Raw genomic sequence first — 23,924 nt, forward strand, 5'->3', positions numbered from 1 at the left:
TATTGTCATGTCATATAGACATAACATAGTGTCAGACGACATACCTTTGTATCATTTAATGTCAATAAAACACTTTTGTCATTCTGAAGTTCATTGTTGTCCGTATCATAATGACAGGCGGCCATTGTGCACAAACTCTGGTGACGTCATATGGTTCTGTGGTATTCCCTACAGATAAAATTACAGGCTCACAGCACATATTACAATTTTTCAACAGCCAATCCGGAATTGTAAGTTTACAGTAATAACGAAGTTGATAAATTGTAATACAGTCAACGATTTTAAAGAATTAACACAATAGTCACATTTCTTCAGCATAAATTTCCAGTTCACAAAATATGTCGAGTTGATCAACGGAATACGTGAAATTAAAAGTGAAAAAAACGACTTAAGAGATGACCCTATCAGGCTTCCATAGGGCCAAAAAAAAATAAATGTTGTGGTTCCGATTTCCTACATTTCAGAACAAGGGTAGGTAGGTAGGGGTTTTGGGTTTTTTTGCAAAATATTTTTACATTACTCATGTGTCAGAAAATAAATTTAATCTATTATGTGGTGAGTAAAATTGTTAGGCTCGGCGGGAATATTTAGGGTCGGTCGGGAAATGGGAACCACAAGCTTTTTTTTTTAGGCCTAGTTAAAAAAATAGAGCAGGGATTAAGTCACGTGATTATTTTTATTGATTACATCAGCTAGCAGATGAGCAATGTCTTGAAACTTTGAAGCAGAATAAGTTTATAGAAAATGTTTGTAAAGATTGCACAAAAAGTGCATTACGTGCTAGACATAAACTTGCATTAGTTCTTAATAGTAGACTGTACGTATGCAAATTGATGAAAGTCTGAACATTTCTTGCTCAGAGCAGTGACGATTGAACGTAAACAGTCGATTGGTGGTGCGATTTGGTGAGCGGCTCGTGAGAAATTATGTCCTTAGAAAATACCACGGAAACGTAAGTACCACGGAATCGTATGACGGCATGATAGAAAGATAGCTGTATGTGAAATGTGGACTGGACACATCTCAGGAAATCCTGCAATGCTTAGATAGTGTTTCTAAGAGATAAAGACACTAATTTAAATTGACAGAATTTAACCAATACATTACATGATAAAGAGTAAGCCTGTTAGTTTTTTGGATGGTAAATATTCTGTATTAGGGGTAACTCTCCATAAAACAATTCCAAATACAAGATATTTCCCATCGACGCTCGTGTGACAACCAATTTACAAAGCAGACACCTTCTACACAAGATATCTATTGACATTTTTCCTCACTAACTTTTGTAAAAGGGTTGCAGAAACATCTGAGAAAAATGTGTTGGTTGGTTTGAATTTTGCAAATGTCAAATATATTTTCCAGGTGAAAAAACTGGAACATGCACATTGCACCACGCGTGAACAGTATCGGGATGTAGTTATACTAAACAAATTCACTACATTTGTGTAAAAAACGTGAGGAGGATTTAAAACATCTCTTCCTCGTCATGACATGACAAGTCGTTTTCACTTTTTGTTTCAGTGGTCCCGTCATCTTGCATCTCACTTCGTCTTCGGTACCCGTCATAACTGTTCAAAATCAAACAGTGATGCTTCTACAAAAAGAACGCTGTCAGGTGAACAAACCTTTGACAAATCCGGAAATCATGACGAATTAGCCATTTCGCCCTTCGATGTAAATAGGCAGCCATTAAATAACCCGGATGAGCGGTGCCCGTGACGTCATGTCTGAAGTGTCGGTTTTCACTTTCATTTTGAAATGTCATTGACATTTGATAGCTCTATTATTTTTCAATGCTATATCGGTTTTTATTTACAACTGGATATCACAAACATTTGATAAACATTCAAAAACACTGCGTTCTTCAAAAGCAATAATCGGAAGTCGAGTTGAATTATAGAGGGCGTTGCGAATACTCTGACATGCGTACTACGACACCCCGGTTGTTGTGATGGCACTTACGGCAAATGGGGAAAATGCTGGCACAAATTTGAGAATCGGTTCGTCATAATGGTAATATATTCATGTGACTGAAAACATATATTCAGAAAGTACCGCCTGCCATTTTTAGATCGATTCCATCCTGTAATCATATTACGAATCTTGAACTCAGATCTTGTGATCTTGTTGCACACCTCTTCAACAGTTAATGCGGTGTACGACACATGCATGACAGAAGATCGTGATTTAAACGTAAATGAGTTGTGTTACCTTGGAACATGATTTTGACGGGACCAAGCATATGCTATTTAATTACCAGTCACCACAATAACCGTCTTTAAAGGCGAATCGACGGGGACTATAACATCTTTGAATATGACATGATTCTCTACCAGTCAATTAACGAATCCCACAGAATATTGTTTAGGGTTTGGAATGAAAAGCGATTTTATTTCAAAGACAGCTGACAGACATGTGTTTCTATTTTTGGTTATATAGAAAGGCAGCCTTTGTATTCTGGCAAATGGGAATGTACCAAACATGTATAAATGTTATGGTTTTGGTCACTTCGTTTGTGTTCTCATAAAGAAAAAAAACAAACATTCACACTGTCAGAACAAAGTAGACCAGTTTACAAAAGATTTTTCGATAAATTGAATGATTTTTCTCTGATTACTATTGCTGAGTTATGGGTCAAGCATAATTACATACATAGGTGTGAATTTCACACTGGTAACAAAATGTATCCATATGTTCTTATCACCTCCACTCATTTCTACCAAACATGTATGCTATATTTGTGTAATCACAAACCTCGCCAGTTTGTTGTTTTTCTGAAACTCAGATATGCCATACTGACGATCTGCCTGGTAGAATATTATGACACAAATGCTAAAATATATATAGAATTAGGGGTGGGTATTGCAGAGAATTTTCATATTGCGATGCGAAAGCTTGTATTGCGATATGTATTGCAATATATTGCATGAAGTATTTTTAAACCAAAAACTACTTATAATCGAGTTAATTCTTGATTTATAGAGCAAAAACACAGCAAAATCACTAGGCGTGATTAAGCTTTAATAACAACTTTTAATCATGATAAAATGAAAATGTGAATAATATTTGGCACAAATGAAACAAGGACATATCCGAAGATTTCCGAGTGTTACGAAGTTTTCTAAATGCAAGTCAAAATACCGGTTTTCGAGCAGCGTATCGCAATACGTATCGTTTTCATGTCTGAACCGGTAAATACCGGTAAACCGGTTATATTGTGCAGCCCTATATAGAATCTACCTATCATGTAACATGCTTTGCAAATGTGAAAAGGAAATCATATTAACTAGACAATACTGTTAGCCTTCAGCTGAAAGTTTGCTGATATGACTGAGCCTTAGGAGTAAACCTGAACTTTGTTGCTAGTTTTAGTTTATCTGAAATTTTGCACATGAGAGGCTATTTTCTGTTGCTACAAAAAAGCCCCATCTGACTTTAAACTAAGATCATGTTATCAACAGGTATCTTCAGGATAGACATGTCTTCTTATTTGCTCTATTACCATGTTTTGAGAAAATCCCTGATCTAAACATTTTGAACTATGGAAGATCAAGAAAGAAAAATATTGTGCTCTTCATATTTTATTTTAGAATTTCTGAGCTTTTTTATGTATTAATCAGGAAGGGCACAATCCCTAAGCCATTTCTTCTTCTTTTTAAAAATAACAGCATTACTGTATGCTATTTATTGTAAACAATTCTGTCAGTATACATGGCGAATACAATTTAACAGCAATATTATTATTTGGAATCAAACACTGCTCGGTTAATTTGATCAGATGGATACACCTTGCTGTTAAGCTGTACATAACTACTTGTACTCTTTTTCAGAATCACTTTGAATGTTCCCCCTTACAAAGCGTAAGCAGTTATTTTTACAGAATAATTGTTGACAAAAGCGAAGTTTTCACCAGTTGCAAGTTGACAAAACGAAAGTATTTGCTGACTTTGTTACATTTACAGGAGAGTTAGACCCAGGGAGTGCTATAGAGAACCTGAAGACTTCCCTTCTGTAGAAGAAGGTAGGGAATGAGTGTGACATGCAAGAATCTCTTAAAGTTTTGAAGCACACACAAACTGTTCTTGTTGCACATTGAATCTGAGGGATCTATCTAGACTTGCCAAGAGTCCAATATTTGACCCAAAATCTGCAGTAAATGATCAAGTCAATTGGAGCTAAACCTTTTCAAGGTCAGTTTATGATTTCATGAAGGTGACTTGATTTCTTTTCTAACAGGAACAATAAATAGGAAGTGATAGGTAATTGCATTAAATGTTAATGTAATACCCGAGAATCTATAAAAATAAGAACAGCCCATACAAATTAAAGTTATGAAGAAAATATTCTCAAATTTTCCTGCCAAACACACTATGGAATTCTAGAAAAGTTAATGTCTGTTCGGTATTGAAACACAGATCCATATTTTGCATAGGAGCCATTTTGGCTTATTAACCTCATATAATTTGATTATGATACATGGTTTGTCTGCATCATGCTTATTCTGCATAATTCTTTGGTGATAGAGTGAAATAACTGAACATCTTCGTTAAACTGAATATCTCATAGATTTATCAATCACTCTTTCAACTGGCAAGAAAATGTGGAATATTTTTGTCCAAAGTAGGCATTTTTCCTTGAAATTCACCAAGTCTCTTTAGCAGAGCCATCTTGAAAGTTTTAAGTATACAAACATTAAGTTGGATGTTGTTTTTACTATATGATATTTTTAATGACATCTGCTGCAGACCTAAATAACAATTTGAGCCATAGAGAAGATCTAGATATATTCCTGAAATTCGGTTTTCTCTATGTCACATTAACACTAAAAGGAGATCGTTTTCCAACTAAGACACTGACAATGTTTCACACCAATTGAACTTGCTACATTTAGACTTACAATGAAAAAGATGCACCATCCTGGCACATACTGACATAGTCCTTCTTTAACTCTTTCAACACCAGTCAACCAGAGGCATTTACTGCCATGACACCGAGTTCCCAGAGACTCTTAAGGTCACAGATGAAGCCTATGTTTATGAAGGAAATTATAAGCTTGTAAAACGTTATTGCTACTACATCTCATACACCATTTAAAAGATCTAATCCCACTGTTGATAAATATGAAGTTTATTTTTATAATGTTATTCAAATAATACAACTACAACTTAAATAGATTTATTTTTGTAATGAAAATGCAAGCTTACATTTATTATGTCCAGATAAACTACGAAAGAAGCAAAAACTATGGCGATTCTTTTCCATTTGTGACATGTCATAACATGCCCGTGCCTTTTTGGTTTCATTTTCATTTTTACACATCGTGTCCGAGTGTGAAGATTGACGCGGCGAGAGCCGAGATGTCAGTGATTTGACTTACATTACATGATCGCACAAAAAGATGGAAATAGTAATTTTATATGTACGCTTGACATCTTTTACGAATGCTGTTGTTGATTTTATTCATTAGTTTATTCAATTTATTTAATGATTTCCTCGAAACATCGTTACTTTGCTCTTTGACAATGTTATTGTGGACCCGCTGCCGAAGCATGTCCGAGAATTGTTTTTTTCAATAACATTGCAAAAAATAGTTTATAATTCTAATCCTGTCGATAATATATGGTCATTTGAAATTTAATAAGTGTTTTCAGACATTGTGAAAAGTGATAGATTTCATAAAAGAATCATATGTTAGTTAGGTTCCTAAAAATTATATATAATTTTGATGCGACTACTGCCTGGCCGGTTTACCGGCCAACGGTGTCTGGGGACTCGTGACGTCTTGGTAAATTTGAGAGAATTCCACTTCCAGTCAAAGAAATTTTGTTCCCCTAAATTTGTGTACCTAGGGCTCTTAGCATGGAGTGCTGACTATATCCCTGGTAACTACCGCCACTCTTCAATGTGGTTGTGACCCAGTTGTCAAACACACCACAGATTGCTGTGCAGAGTTGCCTCCCTTAGGCTGTCACACATCCTTGGTTTGAAACCCGTGAACATCGGGTTTATAGCAGGTCTTCAGTAACGCATGCTTGTCCTAAGAGGCGACTAACGGGATCGGGTGGTCAGGCTTGCTGACTTGGTTGACACATATCCCAATTGCGTAGATTGATGCTCATGCTGTTTATCACTGGATTGTCTGGTCCAAACTTATTTACAGATACTGCCATTTAGCTGGGATATTGCTGAATGCGGCGTTAAACAACAGCCAAACCAAACATCCTGGGTTTGAAGGAAAACCAAGTTCTAGTCAACTTCTTTATTGCAATGAGTGCGACACTTCGGTGTAGGTACTAACACCATTATCAAGCAAGTGATGTCTATACAACTTCTAAAATGCCTCTCAAAGAAGTTATCCTGGGTTTGAACCTTAGATTAATCTAAATTTTGAGTTGAACACTCAATTATTCTCCCCTGGGCCGGTGGGGTAGCCTAGTGGTTAAAGCGTTTGCTGGTCACACCGAAGAACCGGGTATGATTCCCTACATGGGTACAATGTGTGAAGCCCATTTCTGGTGTTCCCCCACCATTATATTGCTGGAATATTGCTATTAAACAGTGACGTAAAACAAAACTCACTCACTCCCCCTTTCTCTGAGCTGACATATCATGTCTGGAATCAAATACTCTCTTAAGTGTCAATAAGCCCAGCTCGGTGTGTTACCTGTATATAATGATTCCCTTTTTCTTTAGTCAGGGGTGAAGGCCGGAGTGGATATGGGGTCCAGACGAACCAGTTCCTCGTCGTCCATGTCTGTGACTGACACAGAAACCACAAACAGGCCAGCAAAGAAGACGCCAAATGATTTTATCTTTGGTAAAGCTATTGGTGAAGGATCATATTCAACAGTAAGCAACTGTTTTCTTTGTAAACTTAATGTGTGTGTTTTTCCAATCTTGTAGAACATATTTTTAATTGAAATGTGAAACCTGGAGGTCTTGTGGTCTTTTCAATATGGAAGAATAGTTTTTACATGAAACTTTAATTTGGATCAGCAATCAGTTCATGTCATGAAATGGTATGAAGTAGGATAACATGATCTTATCAGACCCAGAATAATTCTGTTGTTATGATGGTCAAAATCATCAATACCAAAACACAAGTATTATATGGAATTCTATATCGAGCAGCAGGTGCAACCTGTTGCAGCAAGGTTATTAAAGGTTTACAAAGTTCATGTATGCACAGGCATTGGCTATACTTCAACCTGTCATAACGATCATTGGTCACAATTATTGTCAACATGTAATGATTCTTTGTCAAATGTCTTCACATGGACCAGTCACCTTTTTTTGTTGGATAGGCCAAATATAAATCCCATTAGCCCCTGATTTCCTGCTCTCTTAGTGTCATATATGAACTATTTGTATTTTTTAAGTAATGCTTATCCTCATTGGTTCAGGTATATCTTGCCAAGGAGGTTGGAGTGGATAAAGAAGTAGCAGGTGAGTTGCATACTGTTGGAAGAAAGAAGAATAGATTGGTATGCTTGCCGGAAGAGCTGACTAAAACAATCTGTGGCAACTGTGTATGAATCTATGATTGTACGTCAACAGCGTTTATCAATATCTGCCACATGGTAGCCACTGGTTAACTTGGCCCTGCCTGGATAATCACTCTGATATAGCTGGAATATTGCTGACTGAGATGTTATACACTATTTACTCAATGGAAGAAGGAATGTTGTGTCCTTACGTTCACATTAATAGTTCATGTACTGTAGGAGTGTCATTGCTCAGCAACACCCTTTTCTGCTGTCCTTGGAGATTCTTTTCTGCAGCAACTAATGCTTACCATTCATGGTGACTGAATGTTGAGATGATGCTCATTGATTTTGTTGATTCGCTTGTGTGTTTAATTTTATTCTTGTCCGTTTTTAATGGGTCAGACAGACAGCTGTTAGATAACCTCGTTGAGATGATGCTCTTTGATTTTGGTGGTTGGTTTGTCCGTTATGCCGCATGGCCATTCCGTGGTATTAAGAAATTTACGAATAAGAATATGATCGCTCATATTGCCAAGTCATATAAACATAACATAGTGTTGGACGACATACCCTTGTATCATTTAATGTCAATAAAACACTTTTGTCTTTCTGAAATTCATTGTTGTCCGTATTGGACGACAGACGGGCGCACAGCACATATCACAATCTCACTCGTCGTTAACAGCCAATCCGGGAGTGTCAATTTAGGTTTACAGTAATAAAGAAGTTGATCAATTGTAATACAGTAAACGATTTTGTAGAATTAACACAATAGTCACATTTCTTCAGCATAAATTTCCAGTTCATAAAATATGTAGAGTTGATCAACGGGATACGTGAAATGAAAAGTGAAAAAAAACAACTGAAGAGATGACACTGTCGGGCTTCTATAGTTTAAAAAATAGAGCTGGGATTCCCCCCCTTAGGTCACGTGATTGTTTTTATTGATGACATCAGCTAGTAGACGAAATGATGTTTGGAAAACTTTGATGAAGCTTTATAGAAATTTGTATCCTTTACATGTTTGCTTAGAATAGTAGATGACTGTATGCAATTGATGTAAGTCTGACTGATGAACGATGAACGTAAACAATCGATAGGTGGAGCGATTTGGTGAGTGACTCATGAGAAATTATGTCATTAGAAAATACCACGGAAACGTAAGTACCACGGAATCATATGACGGCATGGTATGTTAGATATCTAATTATCATATCACATAAATTTTGACTATTTGTTTTAGTGAAAGTTCTGGACAAGAGGCATATAATCCGAGAACGCAAGAACGAATATGTGATGAGAGAAAGGGAGGTTCTCATGAAGTTGAATCACCCATTCTTCATTCAGCTCTTCTGCACATTTCAGGACTCAGAGAGACTTTGTATCCTTCAACAGCTACTTGACACAAACACATTACACCTTAATCAGAATATTAACTATTTTTGAAATGTCACATTGAAAAATGAAGGCTGCCAGAGTGCCATTGTTTGAGCCAAGTGCAGTTATTGTTGTGTCCAATTGAAACTTCACTAGAGAGACATTAAAGGAAAGTACAATCAAAACATTGTAAAATGAAACACCCAAACAGATGCATGGTCTCTGATACAATACATTTTGCACTGTTCACACTGTATGTCTTACTTACTTAAAATAGAACAACCCTCACTTGCTATATCAGATATATGAGGTGTGTGCTGCTTATTTAATAGACAACCCGTGAAGATCCGGGTTAGCATTAATCTTCAGTAACCCATGTTTGTCGTAAGTGGCGACTAACAGGGTCGGGTGGTCAGGCTTGCTGACTTGGTTGACACATGTCATCGTATTTCAAAAAGGTAGATCGATGCTCATGCTGTTGATCACTGGATTGTCTGGTCCAGACTCGATTATTTAAGGCCGCCATCATATAGAGGGAATATTGCTGAGTGCTGCATAAAACTACTCAGTCACTCTCTCACTACAAAGAAAACCCTAGTTGATCTTGATGATCAGTGGTCATGGATTTGATAACATCAATGTAGGATTCCACATTATTACATTCAACTATCAATGAAAATAGTAGAACAGGTCCGTCTCCAGTTTGATTCAATGTTAAAAGATTGTACACTTGAAATGCAGACGAAATCAGTTTTTGTGAAAGAAACAGACTACTGTCCTTGACAAGTGTTCAGATTTTGTGTTGAGTTTTGCAAGAGGGGGAGAGCTGCTCCACTACCTAAACAAGCTGTCGTCCTTTGATGTTCAATGTACAAAGTTCTATGCTGCAGAAATAGTCATAGCGCTACAGCATCTACATAACCTAGGCATTATCCACAGGTATGCACAGGTGTCTTGTACCATACACAAGGAGTCATGATTGTAGACATTGCAACATGTAACTCTTTACTTTAAGGGGTGGTGGGGTAGTCTAGTGGTTAAAGTGTTCGCTCTTCACGCCAAAGGCCTGGGTTTGATTCAACACATGGGTACGATGTGTGAAGCCCATTTCTGGTGTTCCCAGCCATGATATTGCTGGAATATTGCTAATAGCGGCGTAAACTATACTCACTCACTTTATTTTAAGACTGAAGTTGAACAAATTACAGATATTTTCATTGGTTTTGTTTATGTGGTTTGTTACATGTGTAAAACGCACAGCTGTGAGATAACTGATTAATAAATGTTTGTGGCGTAATTGGTACAGCAAACCCCAGACCTTTTCATACCAGGTGTAAAAAGATAGTACTTTCTGTTACCCTGGCTTGAGCTAAACATAAATGAAACAAATTCAGTAAGGTGGTCTTCAGCTTGTCGTACAAGGCGACTAACGGGATCAGGTCGTCTGGCTGCTGACTTGGTTGACACATGTCATCATATCCCAATTGCATAGATCGATGCTGATGCCGTTGATCACTGGATTGTCTGGTCCATATAGCTGGACATTTGCTGAGGGCGGGGTTAAACAACAGACAGACACAGGTGCCGGAACTAAACCGTATCAAATTTAAAATACAGCTTGGTATAACACTGTAAAACTGGCATGAGTTTGGGTTTAAACATGGCCATATGAATGCCATAATCTTGGTAAGAAGAATAGTTATCAGTAATTGTTACAGTGATGAGATACATGTATGTTTCCAGTCATTTTATATTTGAGCTAATGTTTAAATATGAAAATGTCCTGTAGTTCAATATTGAGTTGATATTTCAGAGATCTCAAGCCTGAAAATATTCTTCTCAATGATGGGATGCATATCCAGATCACTGACTTTGGGTCAGCCAAGATTTTGAAAGACTCTTCTCCAGAAGAAAACTCCAAAGGTGGAGGTGAGGTACTTTATGGCATCCTGGCCAATACATGAAGGCATGCAACACACTGACATCACTATCCTAGGCACAAGTAACAATTATAGAAGTTAAAGGGTTCCTTGGGTCTTTGAGATTTTTTTTCATAGTATTTGATGTGTACTTTGATTTATAACTTCTGGTTTAGAAAAGTGCCCCATGACTTTCAATTTTCATACAGTATAGATTCATGGAGATTATAAAAGTTGTAATTTTTATTGCTCAGATGGCACTTCAGCTTCGGGTGGGCGGCGGAACTCCTTTGTTGGAACCGCCCAATATGTCTCCCCAGAAGTACTCACAAGCAAGAAGGCATCATTCAGGTACTGGATCATCACCTTCTAGATTTCTATAATGTAATATGAAACCAAAGTTTGGTATTTTGTGTAATTGATATTTATGTGAAAGTGCACATGTTCAGACCTAGAAGTGACAGCCATTTTGTATTCATATTTTGCAGTTCGGATCTGTGGGCACTGGGATGTATCATATACCAGTTTCTGTCAGGCTTGCCACCATTCAGGGGAGGGTAGGTTCACAGCTTGGTTTCCATTTTTGTAAAAATGATCTTTGAATGAGACAAATCATGTTAACCCCTGCTATTGTTTGACTTTTTTAATATTTGAATGAATGCTCCAGTTATTTTAGTTATTTCTATTATCTATAAACATATAGACAATACTGAAGAATGTATTTACTTTCTGATATTGAAATATATTAGCAGTCATGCATACAGTCAGTATAATAAGGATATGCTGCTCCAAAGAAGTTAAGAACCATCCAGCTGATGACTGATTAATCATATTTACATGAAAGATTTGATTGGACCTTAACAACCTTGGAGTAGTATATAATCCTTCCATCTATTGATATCACTTCTTTTTATTGATCTTCTTTTCTTTTTCAGACATGAATACCAAATATTCCAGAAAATAACCAAATTAGAGTATGATTTTCCTGAAGGTTTTCCCGAATCAGCCAGAGACTTAGTGGAGAAGTTATTGGTAAGTCACAAGCTGATATATGTGGGTTGTAACTTGAATGAGTATTTCGTGAACACTGGAATATCATTGGGTTCTAAAATACAGACAAATTATAGAATGATTAATCCTATTTACACACATTGGAGATGTAAAAATGTTATATTGTTCATCAACCCGTGAAGGTCCGGGTTAGAATATTGATCTTCAGTAACCCATGCTTGTCATGAGAGGTGACTAACAGGATCGGGTGGTCAGGCTCGCTGACTTGGTTGACACATGTCATCGGTTCCCGATTGTGCAGATCGATGCTCATGCTGTTGATCACTGGCTTGTCTGGTCCAGACTCGATTATTTACAGACTGCCGCCATATAGCTGGAATATTGCTGAGAGCGGCGTAAAACTAAACACACTCACTCACTTTAATAGGACAGTATGAATTAAGAGAGGATCTCCAGTTTGACTCAGGTTTGACTCATTTTCTCAGGTCATTGATGAAACAAAGCGATTGGGTTGCCCAGAAATGGGAGGATTTGGCCCACTGAAAGATCATGAGTTTTTCAAGGGCATCAACTGGGACACTTTGAAAGATGAACCTGCCCCCAAGATGATGCCATATTTACCAGCAACTAGTCATAACCCTGAGCTGTGGAGCTCAGAGAGGGTAAGTACATAGCTTATATACCTGCAACTAGTCATAACCCGGAGCTGTGGAGCTCAGAGAGGGTAAGTACGTGGCTTATATACCAGCAACTAGTCATAACCCGGAGCTGTGGAACTCAGAGAGGGTAAGTACGTGGCTTATATACCTGCAACTAGTCATAACCCAGAGCTGTGGAGCTCAGAGAGGGTAAGTACGTGGCTTATATACCAGCAACTAGTCATAACCCGGAGCTGTGGAACTCAGAGAGGGTAAGTACGTGGCTTATATACCAGCAACTAGTCATAACCCGGAGCTGTGGAGCTCAGAGAGGGTAAGTACGTGGCTTATATACCTGCAACTAGTCATAACCCGGAGCTGGAGCTCAGGAGGGTAAGTCGTGCGTCAGAGCTCGGGACAACTCGGGCTAATCCGGCTAATCACGAGAATCCGGGTAATCCGAAAAATATTAGGGGAACCATTTAAAACAGTGATTTTGCTGAGCAGAAGTTTGATGTGAAGATTGGGCGATCAACCGTATTCGACATCCTGAAGCAGTCTGCTTAGTGGTTGAGCGTCCTCTGACTAGTTCCAATGCTTCAAGCTATCTGAGGCCAAAACATCGTTGAACACTTTGCAAACATTTCTGACACCACCACTTAGGCGTGTTTGATGTTAATGACCATCAAAGACTTTTCAAGTTATAAATTATATATGTTATGATACAACTGATTGTACATTAGACGTCCACATGTTATTATGGAATTACTTGTATGGAAACCGTAACATATTCAACATCCGGGTCATAATGGCAGCTAATATGCGGTAAAACAAACGTGAGTTTTGTGCCAATGTGGTCATGAAATAGATATGAAACTGTTCGCTTATGTGATTATATATGTATGTTATGCCATCTATGAATGTTAATAAATGAAAACAAGTATGTATTGTTAGTATTTTTATTTCTGTGAATATTTCTACATACTGCAGAAGATAACTAGATCTACCATTTCTGATATGCATGCAACAGTATGGCGATCATGACATTTAGTAAACATTGATATTTTCATGCTAAATACATTAATCCGACATTTTCATTAATCCGACATTTTCGTTAATCCGACATATTTCTCTGCAACCACAAGTGTCGATTAACGAGAGTTGACTATATACCTGCAACTAGTCATAACCCAGAGCTGTGGGGCTCAGAGAGGGTAAGTCACGCGGGCTTATATACCAGCAACTAGTCATAACCCAGAGCTGTGGAGCTCAGAGAGGGTAAATCGCGGGCTTATATACCAGCAACTAGTCATAACCGGAGCTGTGGAGCTCAAAGAGGGTAAGTACGTGGCTTATATACCTGCAACTAGTCATAACCCAGAGCTGTGGAGCTCAGAGAGGGTAAGTCACATTGGCTTATATACCTGCAACTAGTCATAACCCAGAGCTGTGGGGCTCAGAGAGGGGTAAGCACGTGGCTTATATACCAGCAACTAGTCATAACCCAGAGCTGTGGAGCTCAGAGAGGGTAAGTCGTGGCTTATATACCTGCAACTAGTCATAACCCAGAGCTGTGGAGCTCAGAGAGGGTAAGTACGTGGCTTATATACCAGCAACTAGTCATAACCGGAGCTGTGGAGCTCAGAGAGGGTAAGTACGTGGCTTATATACCTGCAACTAGTCATAACCCGGAGCTGTGGAGCTCAGAGAGGGTAAGTACGTGGCTTATATACCTGCAACTAGTCATAACCCAGAGCTGTGGAGCTCAGAGAGGGTAAGTACGTGGCTTATATACCTGCAACTAGTCATAACCCAGGAGCTGTGGAGCTCAGAGAGGGTAAGGGCAATCGTGGCTTATATACCTGCAACTAGTCATAACCCGGAGCTGTGGGGCTCAGAGAGGGTAAGTACGTGGCTTATATACCTGCAACTAGTCATAACCCGGAGCTGTGGGGCTCAGAGAGGGTAAGTACGTGGCTTATATACGTTTTCTGCTGCTGTTCTCTTATGGACATTTACATTTTTTGAGGTAAATAAATAAGGAACATATCATATAATATAGTTCAGGTAACTGTTTTAAACATTATATCCAGTGGGCACCTACAGACGCAGGGTCAGTGCAGAGAAAGAGAGAGAGCGAGAAAGAGAGAGAGTGTGTGAGAGAGTAGTTTAGTTTAGGCCACCATTATGTAGCAGGAATGACGCTGAGTGAGGTGCTAAACAACCAACAAATTGTATAATAGGTTCTTCCTTTGTTTACAGGTTGGCTTTGATGACAAGAGACTAGTTGAGATAATAACAGACACTGTGTAAGTAAAATGGCATTTCTTTCCCATAAAAGTATACCGCTGATGAATTTTACTTGAAATTATTTTCTTTCCAAGCTGTAATTTTGTATTCTTTTTGGATGTGCAGTCATAGTAACTTATATGACCCGTCCTATAAGCCGAATTTTGAGGACCAAAAAAGCCGTCTGTAGAAGGGGGTCGCCTTATCCATGAGTTACACTTTCGTCAAACTTTTTCCAGGGGTAAGAAAACAACATCGTATCACTCCTTGGCGTGAACAAACAACAGAAGACGACTTTGTCAGTAGAGACGCCAAATTTGCAATTAAACATCACTAGACAAGATTAATTACCATTTAAGTTATAAGTTGTTTTTGCTGGGCATTGTTTTATTTGCAGGGATTAAGATTACCGTATGCGTGTTGTCTCGCATTACACAAAGCCGGAAATAGCAATCAGCTGTGCACACGTTTCCGGCGAACAAGTTCAAACATGCACAATAATATAACGGACCGAATTCTCACGCAGTCGTCAGTAAAATATAATACAGAATACCGTTATTTAACCCAAAGAAATATATCCTAGCATTGTGTAATTTTAGTTACAGTTTTTGCTCTATAAATTAATTAAGATTACCGTGGCGTTTTTGTCACCATTACACAAAAGCCGGAAATAGCAATCAGCTGTGCACATCGCTTCCCCGCCGAACAAGTTCAAACATGCACAATAATATAACGGGATGAATTCTATTGATTGAATACTATTATTTAACCCAAAGAAATATATCCTAGCATTGTGTAATAGTTTTTGTGTAAAAATATATAATCAACACTAAGGTTATATGGACCATCATGAACGTGGTAAGCACGTGACATGGAACGAGGCGTAATCAGTTTGTGATTGTTGAATGGGGTAAAATAAGCAAGCCAGTTTGTTGCTACAATAAATATATTTAGAGAAGCAAAATATATTATGCATTTTCTGTCAACTACACTTCGCTTCGATCCGCGAGTAGACACAATATATATGACAGTGAATTCTTTGAATAATGTGGATCGACTTTACAGTATGAGGAGGACAGTGACACGGAATTTGAAGGGTTTACGGCCGATGACTTGCGAAAATCTCAGAACTCTCTTGCAGAAATGTCAGTGTTTATTGTTAGTGGACTATTTTTCTTATTGTCATATATATATAGATGAAATATGGACACTTAAATAATATATTTTGAAACAAAAGTTGACTTCAGTTTTATTTACCGATGGTACTTTTTCTCTCCATACTCACTGATTTCACAAAATGGCATCTCGTTGTTGATGCAAGCAGTGATCGCCGGGATATAAAAGGAACACAAACACATGTTGCCACAATACACCGTAATCCTTATTTTGTAATATTCTCACCAACACTTACGCTGTATATCCACTTTCCAAAATGGCGTCTCGTTGTTGATGCAAGCAGTGATCGTTAAAAAGGTAAACAAACACCGTAATCTTTATTATGTAATATTCTTGTAATGGTGTCTCGCCGTTGATGGAACATACTTACCGGTACTCTGGTCTCTGTTGGCGCGACCCATCGCGGGTTGGCCTATCCATGAGAGATATGATTTTGACACTGATTTTGAGGGTCAAGTTTGGGGTCGGCTTATCCATGGGTCGGGCTTATAGACGGTCATATACGTAACTACTTCAACTAACATTGCCAAAAAGAGATCGGGGAGATCTCAATAGTGTGATATTGTCATTCTCTAACCTTGCCATGAAAAATCCCTGTACTGATCAGATTAGCATTAAAAGCAAACATATCAACCACATCAACATAAGACCCGTTAAGATCAGGGTTAGAATATTGATCTTCGGTAACCGATGCTTTTCGTAAGAGGCGACTAACGGGATCGGGTGGTCTGGCTCACTGACTTGGTTGACACTCGTCATCGGTTCCCAATTGCATAGATCGATGCCCATGCTGTTGATCACTGGATTGTCTGTTCCAGACTCGATTATTTACAGACCGCCGCCATATAGCTGCAATATTGCTGAGAGCGGGCGTAAAAGTAAACTAACTCACTCACTCACATCAACATAAACTGTCTTTATGACAAAAACAAATGTCTTTGTGATGGTTTTTGGTTTGTTTTGTTTTTTAATGGTTTGTAATGATATACAAGAATGTGCTGTGATAACTAGATATCATCTCTGGGCACCTCAGTATAACCTGATTGTATTTGTGTTGACAGTATGACAGCTGACGAACGCAAGAAGGTGCTTGAGAAACAGGCCACATCTAACAAGTACCACCAGTTTGTGGAAGGAAACCTTATCCTCAAACAAGGCTTGATAGATAAACGGAAGGTTGGTGCAGCCTGTGCTATCTGTTCATCTGATAGTGAGTGAGGTTTTTTTGCCGTTGTCGCCAATATTGCCAGCTCTATCATGGCAGGGAACTGTAGAAATGGGCTTCATGATATATATTCATGTGAAGAAATACGACTTGTGCCTTGAATGTTAAAAGCAAAGTTTTTCACTACAAAGCTACCCCAATGCCCTGTTTGCCGACAATAAACATTTCATAGATCTGATCATCAACCCCATCTGTGTATGATACAACTGTAAGCGTAATTTCACTGTGTTATAAAATGGATGAAGCAAGGTGGATGAATAAAAAGATTTTGTTGTTGAGAAATTATTGATTTATTTTTGTCTTATCTTGATAAGACGGCAATTTCCTACAATCCCATAACACAGAGCCAAAGTAATAAGAGTTCTCACTGTCATTAATATTTGATAACTTTAATTCTGAAAAATATTAAAGAATGTTGATGTGGTCAACTATAGTGTCAGAGTTCACTGTGCAGAGTTGCTGGAAGCCTGTGGTCATAGGTTCAAATCCTTGATCTCCTGTTTCTTGGATTGTTAGAACTTGTGAACATAGGTTATACCAAAGTGGCAACATCTAAGACATGTATCACTTGGGCTGTCTCCGACATCACATTTGCCTACTGTTACAAGCAGCAGCATACAATTCAGTTGTGTTCATTGAGGCGCTCACTTCTGTTTGCCCTGGGTCTAGTGGTTAAGGCATTGACTCGTCAACCTGAAGATCTGGGTTTGATTCCACACATGGGTACAATGTGTGAAGCCCATTCCTGGTGTCCCCTGCCATGATATTGCTGGAATATTGCTAAAAGCAACGTAAAACTAAACTCACTCACTCACTGTTTGCCGTGGGATGGTGGGGTAGTCTAGTGGTTAAAGCACTTGCTTGTCACACCAAAGACATGTTCAATTCCCCACATGGATACAGTGTGTGAAGCCCATTTCTTGTGTGTACTGACTACTGACATACCGTTTCAAGCCATGTTATGCCTAAATAAATCGACTAGTGAAGGTCAGGGGTAAGAATATTGATCTTCAGTAACCCATGCTTGTCGTAAGAGGCAACTGACGGGATCGGGTGGTCAGGCTCGCTGACGTGGTTGACACGTCATCGGTTCCCAATTGCGCAGATTGATGCTCATGCTGTTAATCACTGGCTTGTCTGGTCCAGACTTGATTATTCACAGACCGCTGCCATATAGCTGGAATATTGCTGAGAGCGGCGTAAAACTAAACTCACTCACCTAAATGAGTCATTGGCAACCAAAGGAAATATTACTGCAGGCCAGGGTTAGCTCCCTTTGTATTTCCGTAAACATCTATGGTGGCATGTATGGGAACAGTCCACACAACATGCCAGGGGAAATTAAACAATGATTGTTGCAGAAAGTAGTTTGGATGGGTGAGGGCATTCGTCAGCTTGACTCTGGAGAGTTTCTGTGGCTTTGTGGCAAGAGACTTTGTTCGCACTTGGTTTCTGGTCATATGCCAGCGGATGGTACCACCAGATCTGCCAGAACTACTAGCACCTCAGTGGCAGCTTAGGTTGTATACTGCCAAGTATTTTCCACAATAGGAAAATTGAGTGCACATTGCACTAATGATTGAATTAATTGTGGCAGATATCAGTAGCCATGATATCATAATAGCCAACAGACTTTTATGTTTTTCACATAAGACACAGGGAGTCTTATGAACGTGTTCATATTTACAAGGGGTAAACATTCATACATAACACAGTTCAGGTTGGATCAGGTATGAGGTGCCGTGTCAACTGTAAGGCCACTCACCTGTTGTGATATCCATTTGTTTTTCTTGATGACACCCAACCAATGTGATAGGTAGATGCTGAGTGTTGATTATACTTCGTATTCCAGGGCCTGTTTGCCCGGAGACGCATGTTGTTACTGACTGAGGGGCCCCACCTGTACTACGTTGACCCTGCCAACATGGTCCTCAAGGGACAGATACCATGGTGAGATACGTCCATCTGTTTTGTGTTGTTAGCTTCAACCTATGGGGATTCCGGGTTAGAGGAACTTCCCAGTAACACAGCACTCAGCAATATTCCAGTTGTATGACAGCGGCCAGCAAATAATTATGTCTGGACCAGACAATCCAGTGATTGATGTTGTGCGCCACTATCCCATCTTCAGTATACAAGGACGTGCAAATCAAGAAATCACCAAGTCTGACCACATGATCATTATGTAAAGTCAGTTAGTGGTGGTTCGATTAAGATTGCTCGCAGTGACTCAACGACCAAGCAATCGATCATGTTTTCACATAAACAATTCTGGAACACTTTTTGCATTAACAATATTTTTCACACGGTTGGTTTTGTCAGTTACATTTCATGAGCACTACATGCTCATTCCATTTCACAATTGAATTTATTTTAAAGACCCAAGAAATTTATGTTCCTAACATACTAGTTATCCTTTAAAGATGTGCAATTTGCAAAAAAACATCACAAGGAACCCAAGGAAGCATGTTTTTTTGGTGCATTAACAAAAATAACCAGGAAAATTTCATAAATGACGCTAACCAATTATTTTCAATGATTGAGCGGTTGTAATGAACCAATCATCAACACTAGTCACAGTAAGCAATATTCCAGCTATATTGTGACGGGGGGGGGGGGCTGTAAATAATTTGGACCACACAATCTAGTGATTGACGTCATGAGCATTGATGTACACAGTTAGGATATGTTGCTGGGTTCAAATACAATAGGCACCTTCCAGCTTTACTGAGGATAAGAGGAGACTTACGTCACTGTGTGGTCAGACCCTGTCTTTGATGATTAGATGCCATCATACCCCAGTCATGCCATGGTGTTGATTATTGTGCCCATTGTATCAACCCATGGGTTTTCTGGTTCAGAAGTGATAACTTACAGGCTGCAGACATACATCTGGGATAGTGCTGAGTGCTGCCTTAAACAACATGGAACCTCAAGTGTTATCTAGTCATTGTGAAAATGACCTTGAGTAGGATCGTGTTGGAAATAGCTGTATGTGTCTGTTTTAACAGCAGTGATTATTGAAAAGAAACGTTCAGATCATGTTAGATACTTCCATGAGGTGTCAGTCATACTGACAGTGACAGAATTAGAAGATTGAATAGGGCACACTGCTATAACGTCTAGTTGTTTCAATTTTTTTCTTCTTGGACACATCCGAAACAAGTCATATGTATAGAATGGTTGTGATATATTAATCCTTGTTACTGTCATTACCATGATTACCAGTACCTTGTCTTACAAGTCACACTTCTCTCTTTCATAGGTCCAAAGAACTTCGTCCTGAAGCCAAGAATTTTAAGATTTTCTTTGTACATACTGTAAGTACTATACACATGGTTAACTGAAATTTTTAAACTGATCCTATCTCACGACTTGCACCTCTCAGTCTTGCTTCGACTTTTAGTGGAACGACTGTAAACTTTTTTCCATATGCCTCCTTGTCCATTCGCCCGTGCACTCCATGCTGCTCTCCTTAATTAGCTTCCTAGTTCCTAATAAAGCTTGCAGCATGCTCCACTAATTGCCCACGTGACTACCTTGAATGATCATTTTCTTTCTTGTCGCACGACTGTGTGGACGTGCTGTATATTAGGGACATTATTTCACCTTAACATCATTGGGAAAACTGATAATCAGTCAAGGAAAAGGGAAGTTTGTGCTCAATGCAAGACGAATTATTCGTCCCTCACTTGTCTTGCAGTGACTGTATTGGACAATGTAACTGGAACAAACGATGTGGCAAGTGTTATTCACTAAAAGATGAGGATTTTAAGGCCTACCTTTCTTGTTTGCCCCCAGAGAATCGCCGAAAGGGACGGGAAATCAACAGAATCTGACCCCACTCCCGCCAAGCGTATCAAGTTACAGCGACAGAAAATCGTACCTTCATGCAAGAGAGCGACGTCTGTGGTTCAAGAGAATTTTATGGACGCTTCATCAGATTCTTACTTATCTGAGGACGTTCGGCACCTATTACGTACGCATCAATCACCTCCTTCCATAGCATCAGATCACTTGCGGGTGGTTGTGATCGACAATTCTTCGTTGCCTGTCCCATCTACACTACCAGGGGACCTTAGATCGACACTATCATCATCCAGATCATCGGTACATATCCCCTCGACTGTCTCAGTTTGTTTGGAACCTGGCCAACCGCGTTCAACCAGCCAACTGTCTCCCCACAGTTCATTGAACCGGACGGAGCTGGCTACAACAGCGTCGCTGGGGGACGTTCATCATGAATCAACACTTCAGGTTTCGTCACCTAATCGCCAATCCAGATCGACACATCATTCTAGATCACCACAACGATCTAGATCACCTTCACGATCCAGATCACCATCACAAGCCCAGAGCACAACTACGATCCACATCACCTGATCAATCCAGATCACCTAACTGATCCAGATCACCAAAACGGGTCCAGATCACAACTTCGAATCAGATCACCGGACAGATCCAGATCACAACATCGAAGTAGATCATCAGACAGATCCAGATCACCGGACCGATCTAGGTCACCTAACTGATCCAGATCACAACATCGAAGTAGATCGCCAGACCGATCCAGATCTCAACATAAAAGTGGATCACCTAACCAATCAAGATCACCAAATCAAGCCAGATTGCAACTGCAAATCAGATCACCTTATAGATCCAGATCATGATCACAGTTTCCAGTTAGTGCATCAAATCGATCCAGATCACTTTATAAATCCAGATCATCTTACCAACCCAGGTCAAATATACGATCTAGATCACTTTACAGAGCCATTGACCAATCGGGATCACAGTACAGATCCACATCTCATGGCTGATCCTATTCAGATGGTCGAACCAGAGCTCCAATCAGAACCAGATCACCAACTAGAACTACAGCGACCCGGACTAGTTCTTCATATCATACCGGATCACCTAGCCATACTAGGGAATCCAGTTCACCGGCTTACCAACCTACTTCAGTACTTACCACGTCGAGATCTCGATACAGTTCTTCTGAACGACGTTCGGGTGATCATTGCTCTGATACCACTAATAGGCCTACAGTCTCTTACGATGTTCCGTCTACACGCTCTGAGAATCATTTGACTCCCTCTAGAATCATCGCTGAGTCATGGGAACCTGATAACAATTCCACTTCTACAGCAACTCCGGATCTAAATATGATGATCAGGGCCATAACCTCAGCCTGGAACCAAATACAGCCTTCTACTCCAGCCCATCCGGCTTCGGTAGCTCCTGGCTCTTCATCTGGTCCACCTCCTGAGATTGATCCAGTCCAAATAGCCATGCCTGCATCTCCCGCTCACTCTGAGTTATCTACCCCTGGGGGTAGCTTTGCAGCAGTTGAGACACCTCAGGTACTCCTTTGGATTGTTGAGAAGCTCCAACTTCCCTTGAGTACTTCAGCAGATGACCTGGATCACTCTTAGGAACCGGGATTGGTCTACCTACACCCTACCACCTCGACCTTATATTCTGAAATTATCGAGTACACTAAATGATGGTTTCAAGAGCCTGACACGAATTAAGGACGGATTCTCTGCTCCCAGATATAATCCTTCTACCTCTCATGTCCACGGCCTAACAAAAAGCTCTACGGCTCCGACTCAGAAACTCCAATTCATCGGAGCACTGTTCGACACTCGTCAGGGGATGATGTTCGTACCTCACGACAGGTGGATAAAGATTCAACAATGCATTCCTACAGGACTGTCTCAGGCAAGAACCTTACGACAGTGGCAGGAGCTACTGGGCCTTTTGATGTCAAATCAAGCCTTAACGTACAGAGGCCAGCTCCAACTTCAGCCGATACAGCGATTTCTATGCCCATACCTTCAGGCCGACAACCCCAAGGAGCTAATTTGCCTTCCAGAACCGCTTCGTCCAGTCCTTCAATGGTGGCTCGACGAACGGAATGTTTGCGCCGGAGTCTCTATGATGCCCTTTGCACCGACTCATCACCTATTCGTCGATGCATCCCTCATGGGTTGAGGAGCTCACTTCCTCGACCACCAAGTGGCTGGGCTGTGGTCATCCGACGAACGGGTACTTCATATAAACGAGCTGGAATTCAAGGCGGTAATTCAAGCCATCTCACATTGGGCAACAGAGCTTCAATCAACCAGTCCGTTGATCCAATCAGACAATTCGACAGGCTCGGCAAATCTGCTACAATGGGTGATCAGGTTCTCATCGACTCACTCAACATCGTAGCCAGAGCCAGACACATTCCCGGGGTAAAAAATGTGATCGCCGATGCCATGTCCCGATCCAACCGACCGTCCCCGACAGAGTGGACGTTACTGCCCCATATCTTTCAGTTGATGATCTTCCTGTTATCACGGCCTCAAATAGATTTGTTCGCCACAAGGTTCAACAACCAACTTCCAACATTCGTATCACCAATCCCAGATTCCTTGGCGTGGGACCTCAACACGTTGGCAATATCATGGGAGGGTCTCAATGCCTACGATTTCCCCCCCTCTAGCTCTGCTACCAAAGTAATACAGAAACTATTGGCCACCAGCAACATACTACTGCTTTTGGATCGCACCCTTCTGGACAGCAAGAAGTTGGTTCGTAAACCTAAGAAGCCTGGCAGAGGCAAACCCAGTACCGCTTCCCAACCGGGACGACCTACTTCTTCACCGTCACATGGAACTGCGCCACGGAACTGGCCGAGTAGCCACAGCTATCACTTCAGCGCATCGTACTTCGACCCATTCCTTGTACGACAACAAGTGGAAGAAGTTTGAAGACTATTGCAAGCTTAGGGGAATTGCATCTCCCACTTCCA

At 40.0% G+C, this 23,924-nt stretch overlaps 1 protein-coding gene across 2 annotated transcripts in view; it reads left to right on the top strand.

Annotated features, from left to right (window-relative positions):
* The first annotated feature begins 1,754 nt into the window (after positions 1–1,754).
* LOC124275069 (3-phosphoinositide-dependent protein kinase 1-like) overlaps positions 1,755–23,924 on the top strand; it is a 29,728-nt gene continuing 7,558 nt past the window's right edge. Inside the window, exons 1-15 of one of the 2 annotated variants that reach the window (XM_046710543.1) lie at positions 1,756–2,013; positions 3,963–4,021; positions 6,694–6,849; positions 7,404–7,446; positions 8,731–8,868; positions 9,659–9,803; positions 10,678–10,793; positions 11,038–11,134; positions 11,272–11,340; positions 11,719–11,815; positions 12,280–12,456; positions 14,695–14,741; positions 16,959–17,073; positions 18,975–19,072; positions 20,388–20,442. In XM_046710543.1, coding sequence (XP_046566499.1) covers positions 6,718–6,849; positions 7,404–7,446; positions 8,731–8,868; positions 9,659–9,803; positions 10,678–10,793; positions 11,038–11,134; positions 11,272–11,340; positions 11,719–11,815; positions 12,280–12,456; positions 14,695–14,741; positions 16,959–17,073; positions 18,975–19,072; positions 20,388–20,442 — 1,329 coding nt within the window. In that variant the 5' untranslated portion in view covers positions 1,756–2,013; positions 3,963–4,021; positions 6,694–6,717. Of the gene's footprint in view, positions 2,014–3,962; positions 4,022–6,693; positions 6,850–7,403; positions 7,447–8,730; positions 8,869–9,658; positions 9,804–10,677; positions 10,794–11,037; positions 11,135–11,271; positions 11,341–11,718; positions 11,816–12,279; positions 12,457–14,694; positions 14,742–16,958; positions 17,074–18,974; positions 19,073–20,387; positions 20,443–23,924 lie in introns of both variants that reach the window. The other variant, XM_046710542.1, reaches the window with a different exon arrangement.

The sequence above is a fragment of the Haliotis rubra genome, unplaced genomic scaffold, assembly GCF_003918875.1.
Source record: "Haliotis rubra isolate DU_JTF1 unplaced genomic scaffold, ASM391887v1 Scf198, whole genome shotgun sequence".
NCBI lineage: Eukaryota > Metazoa > Mollusca > Gastropoda > Lepetellida > Haliotidae > Haliotis > Haliotis rubra.